Source organism: Protomyctophum parallelum, assembly GCF_964188405.1.
Source record: "Protomyctophum parallelum genome assembly, chromosome: 5".
NCBI classification, from domain to species: Eukaryota; Metazoa; Chordata; class Actinopteri; order Myctophiformes; family Myctophidae; genus Protomyctophum; species Protomyctophum parallelum.
Window position 1 is genome coordinate 23,260,186 of NC_139702.1, and position 22,612 is coordinate 23,282,797.

At 44.2% G+C, this 22,612-nt stretch overlaps 1 protein-coding gene across 1 annotated transcript in view; it reads left to right on the forward strand.

Moving 5' to 3' along the window:
- Positions 1 to 22,612, forward strand: part of LOC310858714 (alpha-1,6-mannosylglycoprotein 6-beta-N-acetylglucosaminyltransferase B-like) — a gene marked incomplete at its 5' end in the record, with an annotated part of 152,539 nt that overhangs the window by 124,141 nt on the left and 5,786 nt on the right. The window contains 6 exon segments of the mRNA XM_083764959.1: positions 3,655 to 3,786; positions 14,752 to 14,885; positions 15,393 to 15,523; positions 20,396 to 20,554; positions 21,270 to 21,416; positions 22,397 to 22,513. Of these exon segments, the coding sequence (XP_083621085.1) occupies positions 3,655 to 3,786; positions 14,752 to 14,885; positions 15,393 to 15,523; positions 20,396 to 20,554; positions 21,270 to 21,416; positions 22,397 to 22,513 (820 nt within the window).

A 22,612-nucleotide genomic window follows, 5' to 3' on the forward strand; every position in this document is an offset into this window, starting at 1 on the left:
TACATTTATTGCTACGAGCACATTATGTATGGACGTTTGTTCTTGATCGTCTGCCTTGAATTCCTGTGCATTTTTGGAGGGAGAGTATGACCTGATGAATACGACTGTGTCGTTTCTTGTTATACTTTTAGTTGGCCGGGGATTGAACCCCGACCTCCCAGTCTAAGGGCGGACACTAACCAGGCCAGTGAGCCCTATTTCATTCTCAGGCTATTTTTGAAACATAGTGCACAATTCCTTTAAACAAATGGAACGTTTTGACACCATGTCTCCCTTTTATCCCATCACTTTGCACTGCTAGTAGTTTGTAGCTCCCAGGATAAAGTGAGTAAAATATATTGAATGACTTGGTCCCTGGCTATACTGTAAGTATATACTGTACTTAAGCCAGAACCACTCCAAAGTAAATGTACCATAGCGATATGAAATTCACTGTGGTTGTAACTTCTAGAACAATTCCATTAACCTTTAGCCTCATCTGACGCAGGGGGGGTCAAAGTAAAAGCCACCAGACCACTCACAGGTCAGGCGTCCAATAACAAGCCTGTCGGTGCGGTAACCAAAGGTCTTTAGTCAATCAATGGGATAGAAACTGAGCCAAACTGGATGCTGTACCCATAGTCACAATTACACCTCTGGGTGCAATGGACGTTGTGCAGTGTGTGTGTGTGTGTGTGTGTGTGTGTGTGTGTGTGTGTGTGTGTGTGTGTGTGTGTGTGTGTGTGTGTGTGTGTGTGTGTGTGTGTGTGTGTGCGCGTGTGTGCGCGTGTGTTCATGGGAAATATTTATTTGATTCTAGTGTATTCTGAGTGCAAACAGAAGACATTCTCTTGTAGCCACCAGTCTTTTCACCTTTTTTCGCTGTTCAGTTGAGGCTTAACTAAACCGCTTAATTAAAACTCGTCCACCGCTAAATGGCAGTAGCAATAGTTAGCACAGGCCACCATAGATTTGTTCTATTTTTTTAGAACGAGAGTTGTAAGATGTGTCTTAAGTCATGATTATAATGTTATCAATTTAAGCCCCTTTAAAAATAAGTTAAAAACGTCTTTGGCCTGGAGGCACTTTGCGAAAAAGAAGTAAAATAAGTTCTTGGCCTAGAATGATAAACAACTAGAAAGTTCAGAAGAGTGGACGTGTGTGAGTCTGCGTGTGCACGTGCGCTGTATATGATACAGTATGCACGTACTGAGTACACTATACTACTACAGTACATTACTGTAGAAACATTTCATTCATCTAGATGCGTTTAATAGATTTATTGTGAGAATTAGATTTGATTCATTAGACGTTACTAGATATTATATAGACTGCAGCTCTTCCGGCTGTACAGCACCGAGTCGGTAACGATGGAAGTTGGAGATCCATGCCCCACCCAGCTATGCAATACCAGTTGTACCTGTGTCAGAGTACCCGTTCCACCCATCTGTCTGTGTCCCTTTTATGCCCATACTGTATATGGAGATTTCTGTATCTGTCTCTCTGTGTCCCTTTATTTATGTCAGGCATGCCCAAATATGGAGTATTGTGATGTCAGAACAGGCCAGCTCCATATTTGGAGCCTGGGCATGGGCCCTGTCCAGAGCCCGGGCAGAGGCCTTTTGTGGCGGTTCTGGACAACCGTGGTTCCGACCGACTCGACACCGGGCACTGCACTCCCTGTGGGGGTGTGGAACTTCGTAGGTGGGGAGAACGATGGGGAGAACGGTTTTCAAGTTACGTGCATTACAGATGCACGTACATACACACAAAGACATGGTGCATTTATAGATAGATAGATGATTAAAAGAAAAACACATGCTTTTCAGGGAAACGTCAAGGATTAAAGTCAGTGACTTATTTCCATTGCGGTCCTTGGTCTGAGACAAACCAAACATTGCAACATAGAACAGGCAATGCAACAAGTGACCATGCTATTCTGCAACATTTTCGCAAATTCTCGGCCCATTACTAACCCAGCTGTCCCCAACCTTACCCTAACCCTCACTGCATTACTAACCCTGTCCCATAACCCTCACTGCATACTAACCCTGTCCCTAACCCTCACTGCATTACTAACCCTGTCCCTAACCCTCACTGCATTACTAACCCTGTCCCTAACCCTCACTGCATTACTAACCCTGTCCCTAACCCTCACTGCATACTAACCCTGTCCCTAACCCTCACTGCATTACTAACCCTGTCCCTAACCCTCACTGCATACTAACCCTGTCCCTAACCCTCACTGCATTACTAACCCTGTCCCTAACCCTCACTGCATACTAACCCTGTCCCTAACCCTCACTGCATTACTAACCCTGTCCCTAACCCTCACTGCATACTAACCCTGTCCCTAACCCTCACTGTATTACTAACCCTGTCCCATAACCCTCACTGCATACTAACCCTGTCCCTAACCCTCACTGCATTACTAACCCTGTCCCTAACCCTCACTGCATACTAACCCTGTCCCTAACCCTCACTGCATTACTAACCCTGTCCCTAACCCTCACTGCATACTAACCCTGTCCCTAACCCTCACTGCATACTAACCCTGTCCCTAACCCTCACTGCATTACTAACCCTGTCCCTAACCCTCACTGCATACTAACCCTGTCCCTAACCCTCACTGCATACTAACCCTGTCCCTAACCCTCACTGCATTACTAACCCTGTCCCTAACCCTCACTGCATTACTAACCCTGTCCCTAACCCTCACTGCATTACTAACCCTGTCCCTAACCTTCACTGCATACAAACCCTGTCCCTAACCCTCACTGCATTACTAACCCTGTCCCTAACCCTCACTGCATACTAACCCTGTCCCTAACCCTCACTGCATACTAACCCTGTCCCTAACCCTCACTGCATACTAACCCTGTCCCTAACCCTCACTGCATACTAACCCTGTCCCTAACCCTCACTGCATACTAACCCTGTCCCTAACCCTCACTGCATTACTAACCCTGTCCCTAACCCTCACTGCATACTAACCCTGTCCCTAACCCTCACTGCATTACTAAACCTGTCCCTAACCCTCACTGCATTACTAACCCTGTCCCTAACCCTCACTGCATACTAACCCTGTCCCTAACCCTCACTGCATACTAACCCTGTCCCTAACCCTCACTGCATTACTAAACCTGTCCCTAACCCTCACTGCATACTAACCCTGTCCCTAACCCTCACTGCACGCAGTGCCACATTGTCGGACTAATGCACCGTTGGAATTAAGAGCGGATCCTGTTCCAGTTTTCTGTTCCTTTATAATATCTAAATGAGCATTGTCCCATATCAGTTATCATATGAAAATGAACTTGCAGAGACGTGAAAGTTGCTTGAGATTCAACACACTACAGTAAATATAATTGCATGGTTATTCTTAGTATAAGTTTCATTTTAATGCAATTGACAGTAAAGAACATAATATTTGCATTGCATTGCATAATAATAACTGTGGAGAAAATATAAACATATGCAGAGTCTAAAAAAGTGTATTGGGCATTGGTCGGTATTGGAAAAGATTTCCACAGATGTAAAAAGAATAAAGCATCTATTCATATAGGAGATCTAGCAGAGCTAACTGTTTCCGCAGCGTGACACCATATACAAATGTATAAAATAGGGCTCATGTGGTTTTTTTCTAATGCAGGGATATTTGTGTGTGTGTTGCAGATTCCTAGGCGTGCCTCCAGGCAGGGGCAGTTGCCCTCTGACGGGTCCTCTACCCTTTGACCTTATCTACACTGACTACCATGGCCTGCAGCAGATGAAACAACACATGGGGCTGTCGCTCAAGAAACACAAGTGAGTATATGCACTGTATAAACGTTTAGTATGTACTGTGTGTACTGTATGTGTCTCTGTACGTGGGCATCACGTGCGTGTGTCTGTGTGTGGGACAAACGCACAATTGCACATACACATGATACTGTACACACACACACACACACACACACACACAGGGTGTAGCAGTCCGCATGATGCATGTTAAAGACGTCTCTTGCAGCCCCAGGTGGGCAGGTGGTTTGTAACAAGTCTTTAAGGGTTCATCATGGTCTGGTTATATGATGCACGTCAGTGACCAGCTGTCTTGTCATAACTCACCCCGCTTGTTAACAGTTAACACACTGTGTCAAATACTCTCTCTCTCTCTCACACACACACACACATACGTGCACGCACGCACACAAGGGATCACATTCACAAGGCTTGAGTATACACTGTCTACTGGTCCAAATAGCCACTTGTGCTGTAGTGAGATTGACAGTAATGATGTATCTGCGCCTAGTACACACACACACACACACACACACACACACACACACACACACACACACACACACACACACACACACACACACACACACACACACACACACACACACACACACACACACACACACACACACACACACACACACACACACACAGATGGTGACGGTCCAGGGTCATCATCAGCATATGATGCATTAGGGCGGACCCATCAATCCTTCAGCCCACTCTGCCGGTAATCACACAGACTTTTATCAGGTGTGTGATTCAGTGGAGAGAGGGTCAGTTCCTTGTTAATGGTGCCTAGAAACTACAAACTAGTTTGTTCAAGGACATACTGTATGGTTGACAAAGCAGAGGAAAGCAGAGAGACAAAAACATTAATCACAACTATAGGCTAATATTACACTTAGCTACAGTAGAATGCATGGACATGCTTGACCCACAGCCAGGGGTGATCGCAAACTGCAATACATGGAAGCCTGGGGGAAGATGTCATGTTAGTTAACATGCACTGATTGAATTCGTAGGGAGAGGAGGGAAGAGGAGCTCTGTGAGACAGGGCAAGTCCTCTGACAGTCTATGCTTTGGCCATGTCTCACAACCCCCGCCCCACCCTCCTCCTCCCCACCACTAATACAAATTGACCGCTACAATTACCTTAATAATAGAGAGAATACATCATAAATAAATACTGAAACCAGATATAATCATTAAGGAAAGTTTATGCATGCATTATGTGTACTATGTAAACTCTAAATTTCCATTTTCCAGCCATTCAGTTGCAGCATTTTCTTTTCATAATCATTTTGGGACCCCTCAAAATAATTCCAGGACCCCCCGAGGGGTCGCGACCCACAGGTTGAGAACCCCTGGTCTAGACAGTCATTGTAACTATAAGAGCTAGTCCCAGGCAAGAGCCAGCCCTATAAGCTTTATGAAAAAGGAACGTTTTAAAGGAGTAATTCACCCAAAAAAGATTACTCACCAATTCATGTAGAGTTTTTGTTATTGGCTTAGGAATGTGACAAAAACATCTCCATGAATTCAAGGGTTCATGGGGTGTGTAATTGATACATGATAAAAAGAAGAAATGCGTGTACGTTGTCTGCTCGTCAGAGGTAAATAAATCATGTGAAAAGGACATATATGTGCTGGGCTGCTGGCATTTCTTCATTTTATCATGTACTGTATCATGGAGCCTTGCACAGCATTGCTTCTCTAACCTGGAGTGTTGAGGCCTGAGGATTGTCTGCTTCGGCAGTGCTCTCTTCTTCTCAGTGTGTAATTGATAGAAAATAAGTCATTTTTTGGGGGTGAACTGCTCCTTTAAATGCAGAGAGGGTGTCTGCGATACTGTAGTAGTGTATAGTTAAAAGCTTATAAAAAGCTGACATAAATCCACACACCATAGAGACCTAGTTTCAACCATGGGTATAATTGCATTAAAAACTAACAATAGTTGCTATGGCAGGCATTATGATGATGACAATATGCGGTTAGACACTATTATATATATTACATATGTAGTAGCTAAATTGTACATCCCAATTATTCCATGCTAATTATTATTAATTATAATATTATTATAATTATTCCAACTACTGCCATGGTGGCCATAATGGCATAAAAAAAGTACATAAAGTCATTAAACATTTGATGAATAGGGCCCACTTTATGCATGCATAATTTAGTACCTGACTTAATCATACTACACAAATGCAGACTATGACAACATGCAATAACATAGTCACCATGATAAAAGCCAATATACAGACTAGCTAAAAAACATCTTTCACTTCGGTCTGCCGATGACCATTGTGTAGTTGAAATGAATTGGACACTTTGGGAGATTGTGAGAGAAAGATAGCAGGATAGTTGGAATGAAAAGATCACAACAGAGAGAAGTGCCAGGATGTTGGAGCATACAGTATACCTGACGATGCTAATCCATGTTGTCAAGTTATTCCATAAAGGCTCTTCACAACGCTATAAGCTCTGTAGTATTTTATTTGCAACAGCACAATAAATCTCACGTAACATCCAGTCGTAGTGTGTACACAAACTTCCCTCGTATCCGCTGCCCGCGTCAACATGCACTGACGTCACATCCGTTTTCCCCCTTAAAGACATCTCATGCATTCAACCATATCATACTACCACATCTCCCTTTCTGTGAGAACAAAGGGTGGACTACCTTTGTCTCTGCAGGTCTTAAGGGGTTATTCTGCCCTCTTTGCTGGAAGACCTGTCCCTTAGCTGTCCCTGTTTGAACATGCAACATACTAGATAATATACCTTAAATAATTCCATACTAGAATTAAACTTTAAACTTTTCAGGTATAGAAACAGTAACATTAGAGCATAACAATTCACACAGTAGTTCCACTTTCAATAGCCACATTAATCAATCACAATCTTCCACTTCCTTTTCTTTCCTCTCTCTTTTTTTTTTTTTTTTTTTTTTTTTTTTTACACAAGAAATAAACAGTCACAAATCAAGTCTGTGTGGTTGCCTAACCTCCCTTCCAGACCTGGTACGCACAGTCTCTGTGGGATCCCCTCCGACAGGTGATGTCACCACAGGGAGAGTCGGCTCTGGAGCAGGCAAATCCTCCCCCACCGGCGCCTCTGCGTCGTCGATCAATCTGCCGCCGGTCTGTAGTGGCACCAGATGATGCCGGTTCCTCCTCAGCGTGCCCTGGGGCACCTGGACAATATAAGAGCGAGGAGTGTTGTGTGTAGACAGCACCGTGCCCTGGACTCTTGCATCGGTGATCCACACATCCTCCCCAGACACGAGAGGCCTCAGGGCTCTCGCACCGTGTCTCCTGTCGAAAGATCTCGCGTCGGTCCTCCTCTTCTCCTTTTCTTTGGCGCCCAACGCATCGCAGTCCGGCAAGGCCGGATCCAACAGCGTCGGAAGGGCAGGAACTGTAGTGCGAAGGCGGCGCCCCATTAACAGCTCGGCTGGGCTATAACCGTTCTGCAGAGGGGACGCCCTGTAGGCCAGCAATGCACGATATGGGTCCGACGCCTTCTTCAGCAGGTTCTTCACCGTTTGCACAGCCCGTTCAGCCTCCCCATTGCTCTGAGGAAACTTGGGGCTGCTGGTGACATGTTCAAAGCCGTAGTCTGCTGCAAAGGCTCTGAAGTGGCCACCAGAGAACTGGGGCCCGTTGTCTGTTTTCAACTTCTGACAAATCCCGTGACGGGAGAACATGGACTTCAGGTGGACCACCACATCCGAGGACCGTGTGGGCGACAGCTGTGCAATCTCCACAAACCTCGAAAAATAATCTACCACCAGTAGATAGTTCTTGCCATTCAGCGTGAACAAGTCCGCCCCCAAGGTCTGCCACGGCCTGTCCGGCATTTCAGTAGGCATCAGCGGCTCCTTGACGTTTGTCCTCTCCTGGATGCAGGTTCTACACTTCAGCACCATCTCATTTAGCTGGCTGCTGAGCCCCGGCCACCACACAGATTGTTTGGCCCGACCCCTACACTTTGTCACCCCCAGGTGTCCCTCATGTAGCCTCTGCAGCACATCATCTCGCAAGGCTAATGGAATGACGAGCCTCGTGCCCCGCAGCAGCAGTCCATCATGCACAGTCAACACCGCTCTCTCCGCCCAGTACTGCCTCAACGCACCCTGCAGTTGGCTCTTGTCAGGCCAGCCGTCTGCGCAGTACCTCATCATTGCAGAGCATGCGCTGTCCGCTCTCAACTGCTCACGTAGGTTGCTCAGATAATCTCCACCGACAGGCAGGTTGCCAATGACAGAGTCCATGTAGATGTTGGTGTCCTCTAGTAGGCTTGTTTCGTGTGCTCTCGCGGCTCTCAGAGGAGCACGAGACAGAGTGTCAGCAGTCCACAGGCTTTTGCCAGCGACATGGTTGACTGTGTAGTTGTATCTCATGAGCCTCATCCTAAATCTCTGGATTCTCGGTGGGAGGTCGTCCAAAGCTTTCCCTCCCAGCAGGCTCACCAGCGGTTTATGGTCAGTCTCCAGCTGGAATGGCCTGCCCAGAATGAAGCAGCTGAACCTTTCACATGCCCACGTCGCAGCCAGTGCCTCCTTCTCCACTTGAGCATATCGCTGTTCTGTCTGTGTCATCGACCTGGATGCATATGCTACCGGCGACCACTGGGCGTCACTCTTCTGCAGCAGAACAGCCCCCAGGCCAAAGGAAGAGGCATCAGCAGAGATCTTCAGTACACTGTTTGGGTTGTACAGTGTGAGCACTGGTGTGGATGACAGCTCTGATTTCAACTGATTAAAGGCTGCCTGCTGCTCTGTCCCCCAATACCAGTGGTTTTTCTTGGACAATAGGTCTCGTAGCACTTTGTCCTTTTCCGCCAGATTAGGCAGGAAGCGTCCCAGCTGATTGACCATGCCTAGAAAACTTCTGAGTTCACTGACATTTTTAGGTGCATCCATCTCCTGTACTGCCCTCGTCTTCTCCGGATCCGGCGTCACCCCATGTGCTGAAATCACATGGCCAAGGAACTTGACTGTGTGGCGTGTGAGCTCACATTTGTCCATGTTGAGCGTAATGCCGGCCTTCTGTGCTTTCTCCAGCACTGCATGTAGCCGTGTATCGTGCTCTTCCTGCGTCTTCCCCCACACAAGGACGTCATCCATGTGACACAGCACCCCTGCTAGCCCACAGGTCACCTCGGTCACCATCATCCGTTGGAAATGCTCAGGGGCCGACGCTATGCCAAAAGGTAAGCGATTAAAATAGTAGCGCCCAAAGGGCGTGATGAAGGTGGTGTATTTAGCAGAGTCTTTTGTCAAAGGTATCTGCCAAAAGCCCATATTAGCATCCAACTTGCTGAATACTGTAGCACCAGCCAGCATGCCCAGAGTGTGTTCGACAGAAGGTAGGATAAATTTTTCTCTGCAGACTGCTTCGTTCATCTTAGTAAAGTCCACACAGATGCGAACTGCACCTGACCTCTTTGGCACCACTACCATTCCGGCACACCAATCAGTCGGCTCCTCAATCTTGGTGATTACGCCCATCTCCTCCATGCGATCGATCTCCTCCTTCACCGTCCCCATGAGCGGCAGAGGGACTCTGCGTGGTGTGTGGAGAGAGAAGGGCACAGCTCCCGGCTTCAGTTTAATTGCGTAAGGCCTCTGAACAAGACCTAAGCCACAACACAGCTTCGGATACTGTTGCTTCACTGTGTCCAAGGTGATATTGTGAACTCTGTGCACAAGCTGAAGCTGTTCAATGGCAGGCCTCCCCAACAGCGCAGCATGTAGGTCCCGCACAACATAGATGTCCTCTGTGGCTTCCTGGTCACCACTGCGCAGCGTTTCTCTGGCTACACCCAGGACGGAGAGTACATTGCCACCTGGCCCAAACAATGGGCGTGTTGACTTTGCCAGGTGCTTCACATCCTGCCCCCCTATTATGTCATAGTACACCTCGGCTGGCAGGGCAGTGACATCCGCACCAGTGTCTATTTTAAAGCACACATTTTTCTGTCTCACTTGTAGCTGCACAGTCCACGGGTCTTCTCCAGCGTCCACAGCTCCCAAGAAAAAGCTGTCTTCTTCCTCCTCCTCAGTAGTGACGGCATTCAGAGATCTTGCACCGCTTCTGCACACTTTTCCGTAATGTCCCCTTTTTCCACAGTTATGGCACATAACATCTTTAGCAGGGCAGTCCATCATTCCATGTGAGGGCATTCTACCACATCTGTAACAGGCTTTTGAGTTAGGCTGTGACCCTGCATTTGGTCTATACCTGCCCTGCGTCTGTGTCTGAGGCTGTGTCTGAGGCTTCGAGGGGAAAGTAGGCTTCCTGTAGCTCTTGGCATGGACAGCATCAACGTTAGCACCCCTGTTAGCACTGGTGTCTTCACCTCTTAAGTCAGACTGCTGTCTTCTAACTTCTTCCGCTTGCCTCGCCTTTGCAATAGCAGTTTGAAGGGTTAGGTTAGGGTCTAGTTGTAGCTTTTCCGACAGCGAGACATTTCTCAGGCCAACCACTATCCTGTCCCGGATCAGCTCGTGGTGTAGCTGCCCATAGTTGCAATGTTCAGACAACCCATGCAGCGCGGTGATGAAAGAATCCACAGTTTCTCCCGGCTGTTGCACACGTAGATTAAACTTGGCTCTTTCGTAGATTACATTCTTTTTAGGCACAAAAAATGCATCAAAGCTCCCCCTAACAGACGTGTAGTCTTTCTTCTCGTCTGCCGTTAGCGTTAGCCCTCTCAGCACATCTTCCGCCTCATCGCCCATGCAATACACTAAAGTGTTCACCTGGTGTTCGTCCGACGTCACGTTCAGGTTGCTTGCAAGTCGAAAACGGTCAAATCTGCGGATCCAACGCTCCCATTCTTGTGGTTTGGTAAAATCGAAAGGCTCCGGAGGCTGTATGGTGAACGTAGCTGTAGGTGTAGGTTGCGCCATTTCCTCGTCTGCCATTCACTGCACAAACGCTTTCGTCTTTTTTTTTTTTTTTTTTCTCTCTTCAAAAAAAAACTCGCTTATACGTTGCCCAGATCTGACACCATGTCAAGTTATTCCATAAAGGCTCTTCACAACGCTATAAGCTCTGTAGTATTTTATTTGCAACAGCACAATAAATCTCACGTAACATCCAGTCGTAGTGTGTACACAAACTTCCCTCGTATCCGCTGCCCGCGTCAACATGCACTGACGTCACATCCGTTTTCCCCCTTAAAGACATCTCATGCATTCAACCATATCATACTACCACACATGTATATTTAAAATCTAATTATGACAGAGAGAAACATGTTACGGGTGAGATTAAGCACTGGTTCTCAACGTGACGTCTGGGGACCCCCAGGTGTCCTTGAGGGGAATCCGGGGGTCCCCCAGCTATAGTAAATGATTGTGTTAGGAAGGAAGCAAATTAATCTCTGCACCCAGTATTATAAGAGACAATTCCTCAAGACTCCTCTTTGAGTTGAGCCTGCCTTCTCTTCACGGAATTGATCCGGGTAGGAGAGTTGTCCATTTGATTCCCTTTGTACACTCTCTGAGTAAAACTAACACTGAGTTGAGTCATATTTGACCATGGAATAGATTGACTCAAGTACTTTGTCCACAACTGGACATTACTGGGTTTCTATTCTATTCTATTTTACACTGAATGTACAGTGTAGATTGGGGATCTTAATGCATCAAAATGGGTGTCCTTGAAATTAAAAAGCTTAGGGAGAGAGCAATTTAACGTACATACCAACTGGTACCCTCTCTCTCTCTCTCTCTCTCTCTCTCTCACACACACACATTTACAAATCTACAAAGATATCTACAACACTCCGTGTATATACCACAGGAACTCGAACGTAAACCCATTAAGGTGCTACAGCTACACGCCAATAAGGATTCAGTAAAATTTACAACCCAATATATAATATGTTACACACGCCATTGATTTGCATTGATCCACCATACGGCAAGCAAACTCCATTACGTTTTATCTTTCCCCCTAATGATATTTTCCTCCCAACAACCAAGCATATTGCCACACAACTGCTTCACCCATTCATCTCAACACAACAACTCCTTATGCAAAAATCCCCAGAGGTATAGAAGGTCAGTGCCGTGGGTTCCCACCACACACACACACAGACACACACACACACACACACACACACACAAACACACTCACACTCATACCCATACGCACACGTACACGCACTTTCTGTCTGCTTCATCAGGCCAGACCTGACTGGTTGAGCCCTATTAGCTGAAAGGCATCATTAATCAAGTCCAGAGCTCTGGGTAACTTTAGCTTGCTTTAATTACTTTTGCTTTATGTTACCCAGGACGTCCACGTTCATTTATTATGCCTGAGGAACGCTATAGGTTGTCCTGTGCCTGCGTGCGTGCGTGCTGTTATGTGTTTTTGTACACGTACATTATGTGTTGGACTGATAAAGATGCTGAAAGCCGATAGGGGATATAGCCTTAAATCACACCAGCCCATCTGATAGGACTGGTCTATTGATTGGTTCTGCATGCTGAATGTACTGCGCCGATAGAGGTGGACGAGGGAAGATATCTCGAATAATAGACGTATACTATATACCACACAAAATACCGAAAAGAAATGCCACATTTCTAAGACACAAGTGTAGCCAGGAGCGATGTTGCTATACACACATTAAGTTGGTGTTGTTCAGGTTGGTTGGATAGTAAGCTCAGACATTATAACATACTGTAAGTCAGTTCAGCATAGTGGGACCATTTTGGATCAGTAGAACATGTCATATTCATTTTACCAGTAGCATAGTAACACAATAAAAGTAAGCTATTTAAACAACAATAAAACAGATTTTAAGTCAGCTACTTTTACTTAAGTAAGAAATGTGAGTACTTTTTCCACCACAGGTGATAACACACGACTCTGGCATCTCCCTCCCAAGGGGACCAGTGAGCCCGGCTTTGCAGCTATTTAACCCAGATTAGAGCCACACTCTGATGTCCTGATAGATATTCAGCTCAGCACTTTCACGTCTTATCCCCTCTGCTTACAATCTTTCACTGCCCACCCCACTCCCTTCGAGACCTGTTATCTAGCGTGTAGGAAAAGTGCCTGGTGTTTTGGAGCCAAAGGAAGGAACAGAGGATTTGAAGTAAATTAAGTAAAAGAACAGGAAATTCTCAAATCCTGAGTTCAGAGCAAACAAAAATTAAGAATGCAGAAACACGGGAGATCTTTTAGGGTATAAGGTTCATATATTAAAAAAAAGGTATATTTGAAAAACAAAGAAGAGGTCCCACACACTATCAGACACTTGCCAATTTATTTTTGCTCTTGTGGCAAGTGTCTGACAGCGTGCGCTGTGCGTGACCATTTCTTTGTTTTTCAAAGATACCCTTTTTAATGCTCTATTGCCCTACGCACCTTTGATGAATTGAAAATGGTGGGCCCTATTGTAAGCAAGTGTAATGTTTTATGGTGTCGTCCACTCACAGTTAACAGTTTTTATATTGAGTTATACTTGAAATGTACTGTAATTCTGCAAACTGTTAATAAATCAATCAAACATGTCACTAGCCTTTTGAGGTGTGCATCAGCCTTTTGCTATAAGGTCACTCATCTGTGTCAGAAGTGAACAGAGTGTCGCTATCCAAGTTTGGGGAAACTTTTGGTCCCTTCCTTGCACTGGTACAACTTACAGTTCCATGCCGTTACAGATTGATTGAGTTTAAGCCAAAATGGGGGACACTAGGACGCAAGTTCCCTTGTAAGATATATCAGATATGTCAATTCATAACTTTGATTCACAAAGTTTGTCACGGAAACTGTATCTGAAGAGCTGGTATCCTTACCACCAGCCTTGTTTATCAAATGTTTTGATGAACATTGCACTCATGATTGTATAGGAGCCATGATTGCATAGGAGTTTTTTGCTGACGAGGATATGCAATTGCACAAGGCTCATGATGCATTCAGAAAGCAATGAAGTGGCCCTCAAGAGGTATGCCATCATGGTAATGAAATGTGCGTAACTCCCGGCAGTCTCGCAGTCTCTCTCTCTCTCTCTCTCTCTCTCTGACAAACTAAGATGCAAACACACATAGATGCATGTACTGTTATTTGCCAGCAGAGAGGCTCTGGCTCACTGGACTCTGAAGTCTATTATTTAGTTTTTGTTAATCCTCCTGAGCTCATCGAGTTGCCTGGTTTACTGTAACATACTCACAGCAGTGGCACGCACGCACATATGCATGCACACACGCACGCACACAGTTTACTGTGTCCTTTCCACTAGTGCCACTGATGTGAATGTCATGTGTGGGTTATTTTTGGTTTCTATTAAATGATGTTTCTCCATTGTTCAAAAAAAGTAATTTGGGCTCCTGTTTCTATTGTAGTCAATGTCAAGGGACAGCACTGAATGACAAAAACAGAAAAACTGAAAGAGTCATTGTAATTGATAGAAAATGGTTAATTATTTTTACTCCTTTAAATATGATGTAATAGAGACCTGCGGATGGCAGATTTAGCCGCGGTTGCTGTGGATAACCGTGGTTGGCGGATGGTGCGTTTAATATAAATAGGATGATATAATTAATGCGGTTGGATAACGGGTACGTTGGGTTATGAGTTATGCCCTCATATATTTCCATTGTGGTGTCCCAAGCCAGTAGAGACCTGCGGGTGGCGGATTTAACCGCGGTTGGCGGATGGTGCGGTTAATATAAATAGGATGATATAATTAATGCGGTTGGATAGCGGGCGGATAATGCATTTGCGGTTGCAGTTGCGGGTGACAAAGAACTCCATCCGCAGGTCTCTTTTTGCATCCATGTCTACCAGGTGTTGTTTAAATGTAGTTCTCATTTTTAGTACATTACGTTTTCATCTGTAGTGTTCTGTCACCAGTCAATGTTTTAATTGTTGTATGTTGTATTGTTGTATGTTCACTGGCAACGAATGTTACAGTGAAGGAAATATCACTGAATCTTGAATATTCCACCTGTCTGCTTAGGTGTCATATCCGGGTGATTGACACATTTGGAACGGAGCCGGCATACAACCATGAGGAGTATGCTACCCTGCACGGCTACAGGACCAACTGGGGCTACTGGAACCTGAATGCTAGACAGTACATGACCATGTTTCGTAAGTCTGGAACCTGAATGCTAGACAGTACATGACCATGTTTCGTAAGTCTGGAACCTGAATGCTAGACAGTACATGACCATGTTTCGTAAGCCAGTCTTTCTGGCAAGTGGCAACTAAAAGTAATTTAGTAATTGTAAAAGTTTTTTGTTAGACTTGGTTCAACTTCAAAATGAGTTTTCACTGGGAGGCAAGACAAGGACAACGCTTTTTCACTAATAGCAACAGCATTTGTTCATTACAACCCTCAATGTTAGTTTCCATTTGCTTCAGACATGCCTCAGACTAAACTGCTACGTGCGCTGGCTCATTTCTACATTTAATAATATTGCAAAACAATCAAAATCTCCTAGCCAATTATACAGCTGGAGTCACTACTATACAACAATGCTATTATTGCTATTGCAGAAGAAGACAGTGACAGCTAATCTCTCTCACTGAATTTGGCAATGAAAATGAACAAAGATAACTTTGTAACAAATGCTATTTTGTTGCACGCACGCACAGCTCACACACCAGACAACTCGTTTATGGGCTTCGTGTCAGAGGAGCTGAATGAGACGGAGAAGAGGAACATTCAACAGAACAAGGTCAACACTATGGCAGTGGTGTACGGCAAGGAAGCTAGCATGTGGAAGGTACGGGTGGTAACACACACACACACACACACACACACACACACACACACACACACACACACACAGACAGACAGACAGACAGACAGACACACACACACACACACACGCAAATGCAATCGACACATGGCCCCTGCATGCATCATTTTGTGTGCACACACACACACACACACTCTGTGAGCCTGCACATTGACACCAACATACATGCGCATTTGTATGCAGGCACATAAGCACAAATGTCAAATGTCACACACATTTATGTATGTGCCTGAAATATGCAGAAAGAAATACACTAGGGGACATTTTCTGCTGTACTGAATCAAAACAAAGGGAAATTAAATTCCCATTGACAATATATGGGCGTATAAATGAAAGCCATAAAACACATGAATCCCCCTGCGCATTCACATACTGTAGCAAGCTATAAGAAACTAACTAACACAACAATAAGACACGTACTATAGCAACCTGACCCACCCAATCAACATGAGAACATTATAATGTTATGTAAGAACAAAATCTAGAAATTGCCACGGACAACGACAGGTCTCAGCTGCAGACACATTTGTACGTGTACGGATATAGCTACGGACATATATTGATGACCCCTGATCCGAACTCGACCCAGGGCGCCTTATTAAAAACTCTAAACTCAATTGAATATATTCAATATCCGGGCCAATTTTTAAGACCAACATTCAAATTACATTTCTGAGGAATGTTAACAGCCCTAGGTTGGATGACATGCATTTTGCGTATTCCATCTTACCCAAATCTCTGCCAAAAATAGACAATCAACACAATGCTTTGTGAATTTTTAGACTGGCTGTTTTCACGGAATATTTGACTATGTACAGACAGTACAGTATACAATGTTTGCCTATTATGACAGAACAGGTTACACTATACTATAGTGTAACCTGTTCTGTCATAATAGGCTATAGGGTTCATGTAAGCGGGGACTTAGTGGTACAGTAGAACAACGCACAATACAGCCTACTCAACATCTTCCCGCAGCTGTGCAAGTGACCCTTCATTAACGACATAAACGTACATCTTGTTTTTACACAGGGATAGCAAAGCATGTGAAAATCTAATCAAACACATTTTTATTTAAACTCTAAAGATTAACACTATCTGTCTCTACAGTGTAGAGATGGTGCACTGTAGAGTCTACACCATCTGTCTGTCTGTCTGTCTACTGTAAGTCTCTAAAACTATGTTTTGCTTATTTTCCTACCAATCTTTCTGTCTTTGCATGTGGGGTTTCGTTGGACGTGGCTGGATTGCCCTCAGCTTCAGGTAAGAGTCTCCCTGTTCCAATCCTTCATCCATCTTATCTCTGTATTGATTCATACCACCATATTCCTCTTGTTCATCATCTTATCATCTCATCTCATCTCTACACCCGGCCTGTTCCACCTAGATGCAAAAGTTACTGTTTCTTTTTTTTAATCAGTTAACCCCCTAGTGGCCAAAGACGTAATCTGCGTATTAAATCAATAAATCCCTCGTGGCCAGAGACGTAATTGGCGTAATAGACGTACTGCCCTGTCAGTACGTCTTATTATAACAAAATAATGGAACTTTTAGACTTTATTTTTTATGTAATCTACCAAAAACCAGCCTAAATCCGCGCGATCGTGCACGCGCGCCGTCTCTATGTGAATCGCGGCAGAAAATGTGACATTTTGGGATGTTCCTGGCCGTTTTTTAGCTTAATTTCACTAAGTTATGAAAAAGCTAATGTTAGCTTAGCAATCCGGACAGCCAAGCTATCTGCTCAGGGTGAAACTACCACCGGATGTTTACGTCCGTTGACCAGGAAGTGATTTCGCCAGATTTGACTCTTTTGTCAAAATCAGCATAATGGTGCGTTCCCGCCATCTGGTGGCAATTCTGGGTATTACACTACAAACGCCAAGTGTCATTTATCCATATTATTTAGACCACGGATCTTTCTTTTTGCATTAAAATGACGAATTAAGAAATGGGGCTTTGGCCAGCATTGGCCAGCTTTGGCGACTTTTTGAATGGCAATCGAAAAATGTGAGATATGACCACAATGTCACGAAATGTCTCATTTTAAAGAATTATGATTCTAGCACGTTCCATCGTTTACTTATAAGCATTTTAGTAGACCTTGGTTTCAGTGAAAAGTGAAACCAAGGTGTACTAAAATGCTTATAAGTAAACGATGGAACAAGCTAGAATCATAATTATGTTTTCGGTGTAAACTATAGACTTGGAGCTTTAAAATGAGACATTTCGTGATATTGTGGTCATATCGCACATCTTTTTTTTGTCATTCAAAAAGTCGCCAAATCTGGCCCAATGCACAATAAGATGATATTAAATATAGCCATGAGAGGCTTTAATGTGTATCAAAGGAGTGTGAATGAATGCACAAGTGCCCAATGTAAGTCCATGTGTGTGTGCGTGTGTGTGAAGCACATAGCACGCAGACATATACTACACAAAATCATACACGCACACACTTTTATTTTGTAATTCAAGCTGTGTATTGCATTAATTGTTATTAAACCACAGTAATACAGTACTAAACTAAAATGTGGGATGCATATGGGGTCATATTCATGCCAATAATGTGTATACTGTATAGTGTATACCATTTGTGTCCCAATGGGTTTTCCTTATTTTCTTTCTCCACAACCTCCAAACGTTCGTTCCACTGAGATGTTCAAGGTTTTTTTTAAATCAGTAAAAGTACTGGCTGAAGAGTCAAATTTGACATTTCAAGGTCTTGTGAGAAAATACATTTGTGGATGGGAAAACCGCATTAGCATTGCTAATCCAACGCAAGCTTAGTGAGGTTATGGAGGGCATTGCCCTGAGCTCCACATGAAAATACTGTCAGTAAGGAGAGGTAAAAACACACACACAGGCACATACACATATACACGCACGCACACACACAATTGACACATGGCCCCTTCCATACACACACGCACGCACGCACGCAAGCACGTCTGCATTACTATACTTGAGAAGACATTTTGGGACACAGACTTTATGAATGTACTTTTATACTTTTTTGGCAACACTAAAACCGAAAATAGCTGTGCTGTGAGAAGTAGCAGTTGTGGATCAGCTATTTCCAATTGCAATTATGTACTAAATCAGGCATTACTCCAACCCTTGGGCTACTTTTTATGCCATAATTGTACGTAGTTTAAAAAAATATATATTTTTCTCATATTTTTCATCCCTATAGTAGGGTCTCATGTTGTTGTTTGTTTGTGCTTTACAAATAAAATGTACTGAATCGTGGAGATCAAGCACATGGCTTTGAAGGGTAGCAGATCTACAAGCTCTCAACATGCTGCAATGCATTGTGGGCTTACAGATATTTGTATATACTGTATGATGTGCAGCCTGCATAGCTAGTTTAGGCAGACAGCTTGTGAGCTAGCCTACTCTTTACCTGATCAGAGCGGCTATTTGAACTTTTATGCCCACCTGCTCATTCCTGGATTCCCTCCTGCTGTGCGGACGTGCGTCGTCACTGCTGCTTCCTCCCTGCCTCACTTGCTCTGCTAACCTGCTGCACATGAAGTTTTTGCAAATCCCACCGCCTCCCCAGCATCCACCTGTATAGGCTCTGTTTCTAGATCCCCCTGCATGGGGTCTTAATTCATTCCCTGTAATTCTATTTGGCTTATAACTTAACTAAAATGTTAATGTTACAGGGAATTAATAGGGACAGAGCCCTGACGCCAATGCTTCACGTATCTATGCTCAATTATGCTCAATACAAATATTAAATTATTAATATTAAAGCCATCGAACAAAGTCTTGGAATATTACATTTGTTGGGATCAACCCTAACACACACGCGTGAGCGCACAGATGATCTCGTATATGCCCAGGCCCAAATCCAGGTTATGAACTCTGCCACTCTCCAAAGACTGTGTTTCTCTTACTGCTAATTCAGATGGTCTGCTGCACTTAGCGCTTCAGCTAATCTCCTAATTGGCTGGGAAAATCCTCACAGGGGACGCTATTGATCGTTACAGCTGCCCGGGGCCACACAGCAGCACAGCTGCTACAGTAAGCTGCTTAGCACAACTAGCCCGTCAATATTATGGCTTGGCGGTTATAATATGCTCCATTCACACCACTGTGTTTTGTTGTTAAATGGTAATGTGCTGTTTTTATCAGTCACTGTTGTTGACTTTGACACAAGCGTGCCCTTACAACACACACACACACACACACACACGCGCGCGCGCACACACGCACGCATGCAACTGTCAACTACCTCTGTTTGTTTTTCTCATTTGGAGCAATTCACTTATAAACCCCACAACAACCATGATTTCCTGTAAGTTATCTTTAAATGTATACGCACCTATACTTGATTAAAATGTATGTACATGTACAGTATGCTAAGAAAGAAAGAAATCCCCATCGATTCACGGGATATATACTGTATTACGTGTTAGATAATGACACAGCGTCCTCTGCCAGAGGCCAGTGCTAGGCGGGAAATGAGTAATCACAGTCCAACCTCTTAAGATAGTAAAGGAGCTCTTACAGTAGGACAATGAGAGAGTAGGAGACAGGTGTTTGTCAGCCCAGGGGCCATGGCTGTAACAGTATGACTCTCCATTAGCAGAACTACTGTGACACAGAAGCTGTATAGCTTAGCATCTCTGCTAAGAGGATTTGTACATTATGGGTGTGCTCATAAACCATTATACAGCGTATGCTATAGTTATCCATGAGCGTGTGCGCGCGTGTGTGGAACAACAGTTATGATATTATTTGCTGAGAGTGCACAGTGCTCCTTTCTGTCTGTTTGACAGTCTTGTCTCAACCGCTCGTCTCTCCCTCTCTTCCTCCCTCTGCCAGCAGGGCAAAGAGGGTTTCCTGCAGATCCTGCACAGATACATGGAGGTCCACGGCACCGTGTACTATGAGACCCAGAGGCCTCCGGAGGTGCCGGCCTTTGTTAAGAACCACGGCCTGTTGCCACAGCACGAGCTGCAACAGCTGCTGCGCAAGGCCAAGGTAAGGCACCAAACCAGTGTTGGGCGAGTAACTCACAAATAGATTGAACCAATATTTTATGATAGAAAGAATGAACAAGTGTACTAGATACAGCTACATTTTCTCTCCCTGCTCAGCACAATTTGACAGCCAGGGAGATAGATAGTAGATACACATTATCAACCCCCCCATGGGGAACAGAACTAATAGCAGAGCACACCGGTGGTGCTGGGGTGGGGGTGGGAGCAAACAGAGCATAACAACAACCAGGAGTGCCTATGCAGAGGGAACGCAGGAAGAACACAGACTTCAGTACTGCAATACTGCAGTGTTAATGTGTGAACCTACTAAATACAATTAGCCAGATATGAACCACATCAAACAGTTCTGCATACATAAGTAAAGTAATAAACAATCACCGACCATTGGCGTCTTTGAAGGTAGAACCCAAGAGTAGTCTTTGCTGTTTGCATCTGGTGTTTGTTTGAATGACTGCCATCTTGCTGCTGCATTCTGGGAGATGTAGTTTCTGAGGTCTGGGATGTCATGCTGACCATATTTGTGGTCCATTTCTGAGTTTTGACTCAACAATATTATTACTGTTTTGGAATTTGTAACAAGTTCTACTTCTAGTTACAGGGGGGACTTAATAGTAATACACAGAGATACCTGGCTTGTAAATCTGCTATTTTTGGTTTAAGTGGTTAACCTGGTCTCCTCAATTTCTGTCTATCAGCTCTTCATTGGTTTTGGCTTCCCATATGAAGGCCCCGCCCCTCTGGAAGCAATAGCCAATGGCTGCATCTTCCTGCAGCCCAAGTTCCGCCCACCCCACAGCTCACTCAACCATGAGTTCTTCAGAGGCAAGCCCACTTCAAGAGAGGTACAATTATATTAGTCCGGCAAGCCTGTGCAGGCGATAGCTTACTGATGAAGTCATTTTGGCTATTGCAGTTTTGAGTTGTTGCAGATTAGTATTCGTTCTCAATACTGTAGGCTATAATAATACAATTAAAATTATTCTCCATCAGATAATATTTAGAATGGAATTGACAATGTAATTGCTCTGTCGTATGAGTTGCACACGGAATATAGTAGATCTACAAGCTGTCAAGCTTGTGAGTTGGTAGATATGCTATTTCCGGCATGTGACACAATTGTACGATGGCAAATAAATCTGGCCATTGTTGATTTTATCCACTAAAACTATGAGGAAAAATGTTTGTTGACTGACTAAATCTAAATAAAAACTATGACTAAATATACTGACAATTTCCGGACTAGTGGAGAAGAGATAATTTTATGTTAGGTTGCGCTTGGGTGTTGCACTCTGAAAATAGCAGATCTACAAGCTCACAACACTGCGATGCGTTTTGAGCTTGTAGATCGGCTATTTTCACCATGCAACCAAGTGTAAAATTAGGCATTACGACAAGATCAAGACCCGCCAAAATACTACTAAAATCTTAAGACTAAAACTAGACTAAAGGTAAAACATTTGCTGTCAAAATCAACACTGATACACACCCACCCCAATGTATTCACACTATCCATTTGATTACATTTCCATTTGATTAATTTGTACACTCGCATAGTTAATTTAACACTGTGCATCCATCATTCAGTATGGTAATGAAATGGCTTTTTCCACACACACTCAAAAATGTAAATGTAATCAGTAAAGAAGATCTCTTATTTAGCAGTACATGTACAGTATGCAACTTAAACAAGTGTGGGTGGCGGTTGGAAATGTATCACAAATGCAGACGAGAGAAAGCCGATTCTTCTCCACCTGGGCAGCATTTGTTGCATTTTTTAACACACTCACGGTCTCACCCCAACGCTCCCTGGTGCATTCTCTAGGTGTCTTCCCAGCATCCGTACGCAGAGCAGTACATCGGCAGGCCTCACGTGATGACCGTGGACTACAACAACTCTCTAGAGTTTGACTCGGCCATCAGAGAAATCATGAGGACCAAGGTACTCTCTCTCTCCTATGCAGTGTTAAGTACTGTAGCTAAGTACATTTACAGTACTGTAACATTTTTAGGTACTTTTACTTTACTGGAGTATTTCCAA